Source organism: Tauraco erythrolophus, chromosome 13, assembly GCF_009769465.1.
Source record: "Tauraco erythrolophus isolate bTauEry1 chromosome 13, bTauEry1.pri, whole genome shotgun sequence".
NCBI classification, from domain to species: domain Eukaryota; kingdom Metazoa; phylum Chordata; class Aves; order Musophagiformes; family Musophagidae; genus Tauraco; species Tauraco erythrolophus.
In genome coordinates this window covers 14,828,992-14,842,575 of record NC_141477.1, presented here as the reverse complement: position 1 = coordinate 14,842,575, position 13,584 = coordinate 14,828,992, and the positions used below count along the sequence as shown (strand labels likewise).

General features: G+C 38.4%; 1 protein-coding gene across 1 annotated transcript in view; it reads right to left on the bottom strand.

The window, feature by feature from the left end:
- AFF2 (ALF transcription elongation factor 2) overlaps window positions 1–13,584 on the bottom strand; it is a 337,798-nt gene that overhangs the window by 238,286 nt on the left and 85,928 nt on the right. Inside the window, exons 2-3 of the mRNA XM_086619910.1 lie at window positions 12,164–12,284; window positions 4,746–5,636 (exon numbers count right to left, since the gene is read on the bottom strand). Coding sequence (XP_086476036.1) covers window positions 4,746–5,636; window positions 12,164–12,284 — 1,012 coding nt within the window. The remainder of the gene's footprint in view (window positions 1–4,745; window positions 5,637–12,163; window positions 12,285–13,584) is intronic.

Genomic DNA, 13,584 nt, shown 5'->3' with positions numbered 1-13,584 from the left:
ATTCTTCAGAGCTCAAAGGCTGGGGGACAGCTAAAGCTTGCATCTGAAAAAAGTGATTTGCCCACAACTATCATAATGTACTATATTGGCAACTAGAGTAGCATGGATATCAAAAGAGTGTGGGGGTGGTTAATTAAAGACATCTACTTTCCATTTAATTAACCAAAAAAAAGGTATTAAACTGGCTTTGGTTCCTATAAAGAGTTTTATAAGTCATATATAAGCCTCTTGCATTTACTATTTAGGTTCAATCAATATGGTCATCTACCTGTCAATTTTTCTCGCTCTCTAATGCGGCAAGAGAGCAGCCTTTTTTATAGCTAGCTCAGAAAGTACTAAGCTAATCGATACGTGCAGCGGTAACAGAATGATTTGAAACACGTAACAGAAGCTTATCACTTGGCAGTACACTGAACCCGTCAAAATATTTTCCTAGAAGTAAAGTGAAAATACAAGTTCTCCATTTTTTATGACTTAAGTGGGTGGTGACATAGATGTTGTAGGCCTTTTAGTTTTGTTCCTAGCTTTGTATTTTGGGGAAAATTTGGTATACAAGCATTTGCTACTTTGTAGGAACATGAGGCCAATTTTGCAGTGAGATTTTAAAACTCTACCTTAAAAATCAAACATTATCTCAATGGCTCTTGATTTCCCATCCCTAAACATTTACTGGAAATCCATGCATTGTTCTGGAGAACCGCATGTAAGATTTTCCAGGAATGCATCTTCTGATGTTCCCACAGACCTTAAAACCCTTCGCTTTTACTCAGTACTCTCAGTAATCTGTGTTCGAGACCAATCTGAAAAGTAAAGGCTTTCTTTCAGCTATCTCCTGCTGAGTTAGTCTATTTGAAATAATTTGTAAGCATCTGATTCCTAGACTTTTAAATATACATACACATTTCAAGATTCTGGATTTTAATGCAGCAGAGAGAGGATCAGCTGTTATTGTGGTCTCTAATATCTACTTTTTAAAGAAATGCATAGGATTTAACCACGCAGTTCTGTTAGAGTGGTAAGTAACAATCATCTGCCATCATACAATTTAAGTAGGTGGAACTCTACATAACACAAAAGCTCTTTGCGATGTCCCAGGCTTGCCACGATTTACCAAATATTAAATGTAAGCTCAAAATTAATATATATAGGTATGTAAGTGCATATGTACATACAGACTAAAGAGATGAGAGTTAATAAGAAAGGAACAAGAAATAATGTTTACAGCTTGAGGCTTTCTATCAATTATTCTGTGTCATGACATCTGGTGCATTTCTGCAAGTTCCCCTGAAGTCACACGACGGCCTTCTGGCCTCCCAGTTCTGAAAGCTCTGCTTCACAATTTCTGAATCTCAGAGGGTGATAAGCCTGGGTGCTAGTGATTGCATCGGGTTTTGCTCAAGGCACAAAAAAACTAACACTTTTTAAACTTCACCCTTAGAAACCAATACTGATAAGTAAAATGAAGGAGGAAGGTAAAAGAAATCAAAAGGATCACAAAATCATAAAGAAATCCTTCCAGGACATAACTGAAAGTCTCCAGAGGCTTTGCTGTTCCTATTTCTTTACCAGAAATGGCCACACGTGGTGCAGACAGGTCTGAACTAACTCTGTGTGGGTGAGTCAAGGTCTGGAAATGACACAACAGCATCCACTCAGAGGCAAGGATTAGTCCACAGGTGCATAAGTGCTGCTAACACAACATCCTGACCCAGTCTGGTAAGGCTGTGGGAACTTACCACGAATCTCTGCAAGCTCAGAAATCACTAAACCACAATCTAATGCACAGTGGAGACATGCCAGCATCAAGGCACTAACAATTTTGTCCACTCCAGAAGAGCTGAAAGATGGATGGGCATCTCTGAGGGCAGAATTGGGCCCAAGGAATGAGCAAAAATTCTTAGAGCAACACCTCAAGTGACACAAATTATGTTATAAAATTGATCACTTCCTCACACATGGCAGAACGCTTCCAGGGCACTCAACATCCTATTCCATTAAGCCATAATAAATGAGATCATATTTTCACATCAGTCTGAACTCATCTTTTAAATCTGCTTGTTTAAATATTTGGTTACTTCTTCCTCTCCTCCTCCTTAAGGCAGCAAAACTGTCTTTTTCTTTTCTAACTTTGCACATCTTAATAGATGCCATTCTTGCAGTACCATCACCCAGGAATTTTATTTCTTCACAGAATTCCTCATCTTTAAAGCATGCGAAAGTTTGAGAGAAATCACGGAAAAAGGTTTGGTGTGCAACCTCTACGCGTACACTCAGCAAATTGAAAAAATGGACTCAAAGTACAGGGGAGCCACAGAAAAAATTATGGAGAAACGCCCCAAAAAAGTAACTTTCCTACTGCTAGTTTGAAGATGATCACCACCACCACCACCTAGAACAGTGTTAGGATGGAAACTCGTGGAGCAGGAGCAAAATTGTTTCAAGCAGATCACTACGGCTCGAGGTGGCTAGGGAAGGTTCATAAATTGATAAGCACCACTGAAGGATCATAAGCCTCCACATCAATTGTGTAAAGATTACAACAGAGCCACTCGCTGCAGTCATTCTGAAAAGGTTATGGGTTTCACAGGTGTGCACTGTCAGTTCTGATTAAGCTTAAACTAAACCAGTTATCTATAACATTGGATTGGAAGGAGTTTTATTGCTGAACGCAGGGTAAATCAAATTCAGGATACACATCTGTGGAAAAACACAGAGGGCCAAAGTTCACAGTCCTGACACAGGTAAAAAAAAAAAAAATCCAACCCTCCAAACTCAGGAGGAGATTTGCCTGTAAAAGATCCATCAGTCTTGGCTATTGTCATATGTTCTGTATCAGAAAGGAAAGTTATTCGTCACCTTAACATAGCTTTGAGTTTTCTTTCCCTCTCCAAATTATTGTTCGCTCTCATAACGCAGACTGTTTTAAGATTATTATCTGCATTCATTTCTAAAGTGCCTAGAGTTTACCATTTATCTGATCATAAATGAAATTAATTACACACCTATACTTTTCACTACATGGGATATAAACTAAAGCAGCTATAGCAACAAATTCACAGTGTCATTTTTCATCCGTGTGACTGGAAACTTTCCAAAAACAACAGTTCACATCGGAGGTTCTTAGAGCTATGCAAAAAGACTGTGGGTGAAATCTTGCACCCAAAAAACCATTGCTAACAACTCAATTGATTTCAACAGTGCCAGGATTTCGCTCAAAAATTAAAGAAAAAAATTGCATTCTTAATAGTAGATACAATTGCAAAAAGTATGTTCTATTTCCAAAAATACCTCGTATTAATACTGCACTTTAAAGTGCCTCTGATGACTCATAGTGTTAATAGACGGCAAAAGTGAAAAAATGTATTGGCTTTTGCAACATCATTATTTCCTTTGCATGCAATTATTTACTTGCCAAACAATGCTAATGACAAATTGCAACAGACTATGAGCCATCTACATCAGCAGATTTTTAACCTAAGGTAAAAATAAACAGAAACATCTGTAAAGTAATCTTGTACAAAGCTACGTTTATTAACAAATACATTTTCTAATAAAACACCATCTGCAAGCAACCCTCAGCTTCCACTTGATATAAATAGGCCTTTTACTGTTTTCAGATGCAGTTCCCAGAAAATTATTCCAAGCTCTACTGCAAAACACATCAGTCTTTGTTGCTGCCTGGAATGTTAATAAATAACATCAAGTTTTTAAATAGTCAAACAAATTATTGGCTTGAAACAATTATTCCAATAGAAAAAGCTGACCTTTTGCAGAAAAGTGGTTTAAGAATGCATCACTCCTCATGCCTAGTATAAAAATATTACCAAGCAGGGAAATATTTGGGGGAAAACAGAAAGCTATGAAAAACCCATAGTGCAATAGTGCTCATATGTACACCATAAACCTACCTTGCAGAGGTTACTGCTTGAGAGAAACTCAGAATAAGAGAAAAAGTATACAGAGTATAAATAGTTCAATTGGTATCCTTATGATACATCTGTGCTTGGAATGGACACGAATATAAACCAACTAAAATGTTCCTCCCAGGACTACTGTACTGACCAGCAATAAAAAATTCAACAGCTTAAACTGTTGGTAGCAGAGATTGGGACTGAATCCCACTATTAAGAGCTCTTCGAAATGCATAAAAGCTTTAATGAGACACATTTTCATAAGCATTACTCAGGACTTAAGCCACATTAATTCCATTAAAAGCAATAGGAATTTAGCAAACTCTGCAAATAAACTCCTTACTGGTAAAACTATTTAGTACTGCTGAAATTTGAACACTGTCCTTTTTCCTTAAGAGTTTATACCAGCAATCTTTCCATCAAACTAGCTCCTAACTGAAAATGCAAGAGTGAAAACTGCAGATGAACTGAGATATTAGAGTTCTCTTTCCAGAATTCTGGCTGGTATAAATATATTACACCCAACAGAGATCTAGCCTTTTAATATTAATCAGCATCAATTAGATATTGATTAATATCTAATATTGATTAGATATTAATCAATACCAACATCAAGCAATGTTAGTATTCCAAACTGTGCTTTTAAAACTTCATTAAATATTGCTATTGAGACTATCACAACAAACTTTGCTAAAAGTAGTCATGCACATTCTAGAAAACAGGAATGGTTTAGACTGTAATTCCAGGAAATGGAACTGCATATTTCCAGAGAAAAATATTCAGTGCATGAAATACTCAAGCGATACTAGAGAGAAGATATTTGAAACTACTTACTTCACTAACAGGAGGAATGTTGAGCTTTGGTACTTTGTTCTTTGAACTAGGTGTGTTCACTTTTCCTTCCAGCAGTGTTCCAAAGGACTGATTTCCATATCCACTCTCAATTTCTATCGGAGGTTTCAGTTCAGGTGAGTCATTGGGTACCTGGTCCTGACCGTCCATAGGCCTGACATACGCTGTAGGCTTTTGCTGGACCATGCTGTTTTTACAGTGAAGTCCCGGTGGGAAATTCTGGGTCGAAAGACCATTGTTTGCAGATAACAAAGAAGTGGAAGGAAGTGGAGATCCAGGACCATGACCTACAAACTCAAGCTCTGTGGGTGACTTCGAATGACTGTTTTCTTTGTAAGTATGTTCTCCAGGTGCTGACTTCGAATGAGTATGCCTCCTTGAATGTGAAGATGCTGCCATAGAATTTGCTTCCTCATTTCCTCCACTTTTATGCTGCTCACTCTGACAATTATAGAGGTCTTCATACCTGCCCTGAGGCTGGTCATGAGAAGAGCTATGCTTTGCCCGACCCTGCTGACTGCTGGATTGGCTTGGCTGGGCCCCGCTAGAGTTGTGACCACCACGCGACCAGTCTGTCCTTGACTTTCTGCTGCTCTGGTGACTGTGTAGCAAAGTAGAATTAGATGACAATGAAGAAGGCGGAGGCATCGATGTTGATGAGTGGCCACTGATCTGATGAGATGGGATCATCCTGTTTCTCGGTTCTGGGAAAAAGTTCTGTTCATTTTTGTCAATGGGCGTCTGTGGGACAGAATTCTTTGGGATTCCTACAAGGTGGCTCTGGTTGGAATGGTTGGTTAACAGGTCCTTCATTTCATCATAATTTCCCAATGTGTTCTGGACACGGTTTGCAAGGGCATCGCCTTTATTTGTCTAAAATATAAAAAAAATAAATAAAGGAAAAAAGTAAATTCTTGATTATGAAGTTACGCTCAGACTAGCTGTCTTAGAAGATGGCAAATGTTAGCTGTTTAATGGTGTCATGCTGACATTTAATTTAATTTCAATTACATTTTGCATATGTCATGCAAGAAAAACCTATCAATAACTGTGTTCAAAGAAGCTCTTGAAACAGGCTTGCATGAGTAACACTTGTGTACTGCTTCCCATTTTCTTAAATATGCTCTCAGAGAAGTGTTCAAATTGCATCAGTTACGGATGTTAGGAGCAATATAAGCTGGTTTTATGTCAGAGATGTTGGGCTTGTACATTTCATATCATGCAAAACATGAACGTGCAATTACTGGCTACTGAGCATCTGAATTGCAATCGCACAGTTTATTTAAGTATGTTATTGCTCTGTCAGCCCCTTGACCCAGAATCCTGCCATAAATAGAAGGTGGGTAGTTGCAATAAACATACTGCACCAAACTCTTCACTCCAATGTAACTCCAATTACTTTTCTGTAGAAGGTTCTGTTTGACCTGAGGTATCTACCATCTGAATCCAGAAAAGAAAAAGCTTCTACCCACTCAAATGCTACAGTAGCTTCAAATAAAAAATCATTCAAAAATATTTTCTTACAGAACATAAATAGACATAATTGCCACATTCTTAAGTATCGGGATTCTTCTGTTGTCTGCAGGCTGGTTGTATTTGTGAATCGTGCTTTTCTTTGAATTCCAGTAATTATTAAATAAATACTGACTCAGTTGTGTTTCACTGCTATTATACTTTTTCTTTTGAAGCACAAAGTGGGGTTTTTTGGTTCCTTTTCCCTTTCACTTGTAAAATGCTGGACAAATAAGCTGGAAGTTATAATTAATATGCAGCTAATTTCCTCTCTTCCTGTACTAACTCACCCCACAGAGACCCAAAGTACCAACCTTCTTACTGACCTTTATTCCATTGAAATGACCAGCGGAGAACTAAAACATCTTATTCCCCACACTTATTACTTTGCAAGACTCAAAGGATAAAAACAAAGCAAAACTACCGTTCCTGTTCAAGCAGATGGTTAACTTCTACAGTCTGGAATTAAATGACAAAGTTTCAGTGTATGTAAGACACTTCAGGATACAGCCAACTATACTTTTGCTCGTGTTTGGGTTGGGTTTTATTCACTGGATACAGCAAGTCCAAAACCGTCTTAACACCAGGCTATAAAGATGGGAAAAGGCATCACTAAGAGCTTCTGCTTGGTTAGAGAGTGTCACACACTATTCCCTGATGAGGGAACCTACCATGCTACTGATCCCATTTTCCTCGAATATTAAGCAGAAGTTTGAGTGACGAAAAAAATCCAAGCATGGATTTCTCCTGAAATATCTCCGTATATTACCTGCTGCTGAACGAGTCAGGAGATGAGAAGAATATTGCAGAAAGATTTTTTTTTTCCTTAGTACTGCACATGCCATAAAAAATGTTGAAAAGGAAGATAATAAATGCAAATTTTTTTTTGCTCATTCTCAGGGATTGCAACGTATATTACCACTGCACTGAGGCAGTGATTTAAAAGTTAACTGTTCGATGTTGTTCTCATCTATACACATTTTGCCAGTGCTCCTAACTGACACAGTTAATAATCCCAGTTGTGGAGAACCACGAATCACTTTTATTCACTAACAAAGTCCCTAGGTTGGTCATTTTAGTGGCAAAAATTATATTCTAGCTAAGCCAAGAATAAGCTCTTTGTACATGAGCAGTCTCCTTCAACTGAGTTGCACAATGAGCTGTTTGGGCAGCAGCCAAAACCAGGCTCTCTCTGTTCAACCCCCAAATTTAAAACAAGGAGATTCCATTGTGCTTAAGGGCCCAGCAGGAATTATGATGCGAAGTCTAAACACTTACATACTTGTTCTGTTTCCTCCTTCCCCAAACACTTTAACTCCTTACGGGATAGCACATGGGAAGCAACCAAGTATCGAAAAAAGCCTGACCACCAACCTTCACCTCTGGTTCTGCTATACTTCCAGGCTGCATTTAGCTTACTTCCCAGAAAGCAAAAGTTTTAAAAAAATTAAAAAATAAAATACTGACAACATACCATCCCTGTAACATTTCAACATCACAGCACATTAAATGGCTCTTGTCTAGATCCTCACAGAGGGAATCAATATTTTAATTTGAATGTAGAGCTTTTCAATCATTTCTGTGTTGGAGGCATCTGATTCTCTCAACTTATTTTCTTTTACATGTCATGTAATGATAAATATAATTTTGCTTGATTTATGTTTATGCAGAATGTTCACATCCTGGGGATAAAAAACACTGTATAAACGTTAGGTATTGTCATTTACTGGGAGCAGTAATAAAATATATATTTCCTGAAAAGCATGGAGATTAAATTAATTTAAACATCTTTAGCATATTTTAAGTGCACTAAAGCTCATATTCGATAGTTATTGAAGTCAATGGCAGGATTATTACTCTCTTCAACGGGCTCTGGACCAGATTGCAAAGCAAAAAACCACATAGTCAATGTGCGTGGTAACTTGGCGTATGCTTGTTTAAAACTAGAGCACGCACACCGAAGACTGGACTTGTGCATCACAACCTGGACAAGCTCAGGTGTGTAGCACACTGTACTACCTGCATTTAAGACATGAAGCATAACGTTAACGGTTTTTTTTTTTTTTCATCAACAAATTCAGGGCTCTCGTGAGGAGCAGAGTATTCTTGACAAGCCTGGATACCAGCAAGACAGGCACAAAATTCAGTCATAATTTTTAGTCGCTCTTTGTTACTTCCAGATTGGGGACAATTTCTACCTTCATATTCTGCATAATTGGCTGACTTCTTAAAGGAAACCTCTGTACATCTTATTTTCTGAACAGCATGTTGAATCACAATTTTCTGCTATCAAGGAAACGCAGCATTTTGAGTATTCCAAGGCATAAATTATACGTCTGGTTTGTGACTCATGGCTAGTAGCCTTCCCCCTCATTCTAGGCTCTTGTTAATTTAGGAAATGTACTCCTTCCTACATTTCCTTCTATTGCTTTCAAAAAAGATCGGTAATAGAATCCTACTGGAAGACTAATTTGCTAGCTAGCTATTGCATTATAGTTTCACAAAGAAAAGAACTAATGCACTCAAACTTATAGGTCCAATTTACAAGGGTTTTGTGAAAATTTGTATGAAACTTGATGTTTCGCAATTCATTCACTTTCTCATGCCTCATAGTTAAACTAATCTACATAGATTAGAAGCTGAGATCTTTTTTTATGCTAAGCTTGAATAGCATGGAGGGGCTTTACCTGAAAAAGATAAAGCATTTAACATTCACCAAAAGTTCCCCAATGGAAACGCTGACCATTGGGTTCTCTTTCTCAAGATGAACTCTTCTGAGGCAATTCCTTTGAAAAGCAACAAAAATACTATCGTTTTCTCCAAAATGCTCATCTCTGAAACTCTTTACTAATTCAAAACATTAAAAGGTATCAACAATTCAGTAGTAAAACTGCAGCTTCTCTCAGGAAAACTCTGACATTGCTTTGTCGAACGTCTGTTGCCATAACATGGCAGGCTCTTCTCTGATCACTTCTGCAAAATCCAGCATTAGCAGGTTGCACCACAGTTCAAAGGCGAGACCTGCAACCCACTCGCATTAAAGGGCAACATAGTCCTTGCTGCCCGACCTTCCCAAAATAACGCTGGGTGTCATCACATTGTCAAACGTGGTGTTTTCCCACATGAGACAGCGGAGCTTCAAAAGAACACTTTAATCTTTTAATAAGCAGGTACAAATTTATTTTATACACCCACAGAAATAAGTATCTCTCTTCATGTATGTCTACACATACATATACTACAAAGAATCGATGTGGAAAAGTGCACTTGTCCAAAGCTATAACGATCACTTACATTTTCTTTGACAGTGGGATAGAAAGAAAGATGCTCTAACAGCTAAAGAGATGACAGATGGCGGCAGATACCCCACACATCTCGTGATACACAATGGCAGCAAGCTCCATGAGAAAATTTGGGCTCCTTTCTAGTTGGATCCAGCTTTCATTAGTTCCTAGGAAATGGTACTGTGGCTGGTTCTTAGCAATGCAGAACTTATAAATGAAACACCAGTCTATCACTTTGTCTTTTATTTTTCCCCATAGTGTAAAATGTAGGCAAGACCTGGCATTCCTAGTCAGTCTTGCTTCTCTTTGTTTTGCAAATTTAAGACAGATGTTAACTATTTTTGCATGCAATTTCCTCTTATCTTTCACAATTTATAATTACAAGGCTTTTTAGGACAGTAATATGTTATGTTTTGCTCAGTCCCACAGATCTGACAAACTTCTCTGGCAAACAGGTGAAAAGCAATTAAAAAAAAAATGCTCAGGAAAAGCACCACAATAATTTTTTGCTTTTTAGTTGTTCAGTTTTTGACAAAACATATGCTCTGTGTATGCCTGGTGCAAATACATGCACACTGATGTATAATCAGATATTATCGTTCTAATGGCACACTAGATATTGGAGGAGCATGTTTTTAAGTTCCCGACAGTGACAATTTTGCAGTGATTTGCATATTGGTCTACCTCTGAAATCCAAATGACCCCTTACATGAACAAAAATGTTTGCGTGACTTGCGGAAAGTCTCAACAAAATCAGTTCATAGTAAGTTATTACTCCCATAAATAAAGGTGCTAAAATGTGGTCCAATGCAGAAATAGCGCATTGATTAGATTTTTATAAAAACAATCCCAAAAGATCCCACAAACAAACTGTCCTAGTGTATAGTCCTTATTTGGCTGAATAAGCCTCTGTCATGGATGAGTGGAATGCACCTCACTCAAAAGAGAAAAGCAGCAGTATGTTTTATTGAGGTAAAATAATAATTTGACAGAGTTCAATAAGTTTGATGGAATTTAACACAGTTTGACAAGGTTCAATAAGTTTGATGGCAAGGTTCACCTTATTAATTACTGCATGGAAGAAACTTCCAAAGGAAAATTGAGTTAGAAGCAAGTTAGAATGATTCACACAGAGACCAGAGACATAAAGAGCAAGGAGGGTCCTCTCGTTGAGTCAGGAATTTCAGAGTGGACCTCCTTACTTTCTAAACTCCTCTGCAGCCTACGTGTGGCTGGATCCAATCTTAGTCTCAGACTTGGCCAACAGTTTATGTTTAATCGAATTATCCATACAATATTTACAATAATATTGAGTAGCTACATGGATTAGAAATGTTCTATAGTATTCATTCAGCACATTATCAGTCACTTACGGGAGGATCTGCTGTGGGTAAGGGATCTCTCCACTTTGGGTAAAGAAGGATCTCTTAGTCTCAGGTAAAGAATCTCTACCCTGGAGAGGTGTCCCTGCTGAAGGGGAAAGTTACCTGGCGGGCAGTCCAGCTGCAATTCAGGGAGAGCTGAAATTGGGCCCATGCTGATGGTAACATTTATAGGATGAAGTAGTTGGCTGCTAGTCGACAGTACAGACAAGAAAGATGTCTGTTTTAGCTCTGATATCTTGTTCTGTACTTCAGTTACCTTGCACTTTGGGGCTTCAAAACCACCTTTCAAAGTATTTTTCAAGACACCTTCATTCTCTTGTACATGAGCCAGGGGCTTTCCAGCTCGCAAGTTCACCCCAATGACGTGAGTCCTGTTGCTCCTTAGTCAGCTAGGAGTCAAGTGTATCTGTCACGCTCTCCCAGTCTATAATTATTAGAAGCCATTTGATAATAATGCCAGTTTTTCCTCCTCCTTTTCATGCGATTTTCAAAGAGCCCTCATCCTCCCTGCAGCTGCTAACAATGTAAAATGGAAAGATGAAGTGGTGGCCTTTCAATGGATTGCACTGATTGGGAGGAGAAAGAGAAATGGAAATTTACATTCTGATGAATTCTTCAGGGAATGTCTTACTGAAAATCAAAGCAGCAGAAATCATAAAGGGGGACATCCCTTGGTGATGAAAATCTCAGGCAGTAAAGCTCCTTAGAGAGAATAAGGCTTGTCATGAGTCCCTTTCATACCCTTGTTGTGCTCCCCAAAGATTCAGACAGTCTCCCAAAAGACGACTTTGGATGGTTATGATTGCACAAGCAAGCTTATAAACTCATTATCTAGAGAGAGGACATTGGTTTTAACAACTCAGGTATATTTTCTTCTTAAAAATAAAAGGACTAAGTGCTAGCTTTGTAGGTACGAACCCACTTGTAGAGATATCAGCTGCACATACTTCTATCGTAGGACTTTGTGTTTGGAGGAAGAAATCTTGAACTGCACTGTAACCAAAACTCCTGATTCTGTCAATGCTAGCATGCAAGGGTGGGCAGAACATTCCGTTTACTCTGCTGCCATATGCAGATTTGGATAATCAGTGTATTCAAGACTATAAGTACCACGGCAGATGTGACACTTTCATTTCTTACAGGTGATGAGTAGCTTTATTTCTATTTGGAAAACACATTCACGTAAGAGACATTCTGAAAGCATAACAATGCAATTTACCTTGTAGGGTTCCCCAAAGAGGTTAAAACCTGAAGCAAAGAGATCTTCATCTTGCTGGACTTCCTGGTTTCTTCTCTCCCATTCTTTCCGCTTAAGTGCACTCCGGTCTTGCTCATAGTGACTGAAGAAGAGAAAGACAAAAAAGACAACACATTGTTTTTCCCATAATTTAGTTACATGTTCATTACTATCACTAAGAGCAGCAAAACAGCAGAAACAATACAACTCCTGAGGATAATTATGAAAGAAAGAAGCAGCCACTGAATAATCTTCCCAAATGTAAATTTGGAATCATAATACTATATGAAATCAGGCAGTAAGACAGTCAGTACACTTCTAAAATGAAAACAGACAAATATGTTCTTTTCAAATTAACACAGCATTATGCAGAAGAATAAAATACATTTTGACACATTCTATGAACAATCTGTAAAATACATGTGTACACACACAAACACACACAGGTGTGCCCACAATGAACGTGTTTATGCAGAGAAAGCAAATGTGAAGTCAAGGAAGAACAGAACATCTTCAAATTCATTTAACTGCGTAACACTCGTCTCCATCCATCCCAATGCTCCAGTTCAGCCTCGTGTGATTTAGATCACCTGATTCTGTCCCATGTACGTGTTAAAATTTATGTACAGCTTCACTGTGGGTGTCAAGGGGGTTCTAAAAAGTGGTTTTGTAGCAGGCTCCCAGAAGAGACTTTAGGATAGTTGATTCCAGTATCAGATAATCCTACACACAAGCAAACAGAAAAGGATCTAGGGCCTCAGTGTAGCAATGGTGAGTGGCACTTATCTGTATGCCAGCTCACTTTGTGCACCTGCCAGACCTAGATGACAAGCTGAGAGACCACAGTCACTTCTCCCCTGAATAGCACTGAAGTACTTTGGTCTCTTGGCTTTGAAAACTACCTCCTGCTCCTCTGAGGGAAAAGATATAATTAAAACCCTGAAGGAGGGGGAAAAATAGGAAGGGAAAGAGGAAAGGAAAAGATGCATGCTTCAACTTGCACTGACAACCTCTCATGTGACAGGCATTAAGGGGCACTTCTGTGCTTGCAACCCATATTTGATTTGTTATGAGGCTTTTGGCTCTGCTTTGTGTCAGTTAATTAGCCACCAAATTCCAGATGACAATTTGAATAGCAGATTCAGTACATGCACTGATGTTATCTGTTTTAAGCAGTATTTCCCCGATAGACTCTGGACACGCACGCACACATCCATGCACACCCTCTATGTACAAATGCAGACATACAAACATACATATTACATATGTAACAAAGAACAGTTAATTCTCCTAACTCTGGCAAGAATGAATTAAATCTCCACAGAGCTCCACTGCACTTGGAAGATAACCAAATATCTACAACTTTTGCCTTTTTAGCTCAGCGTGATGTTGTATTGAAAGCT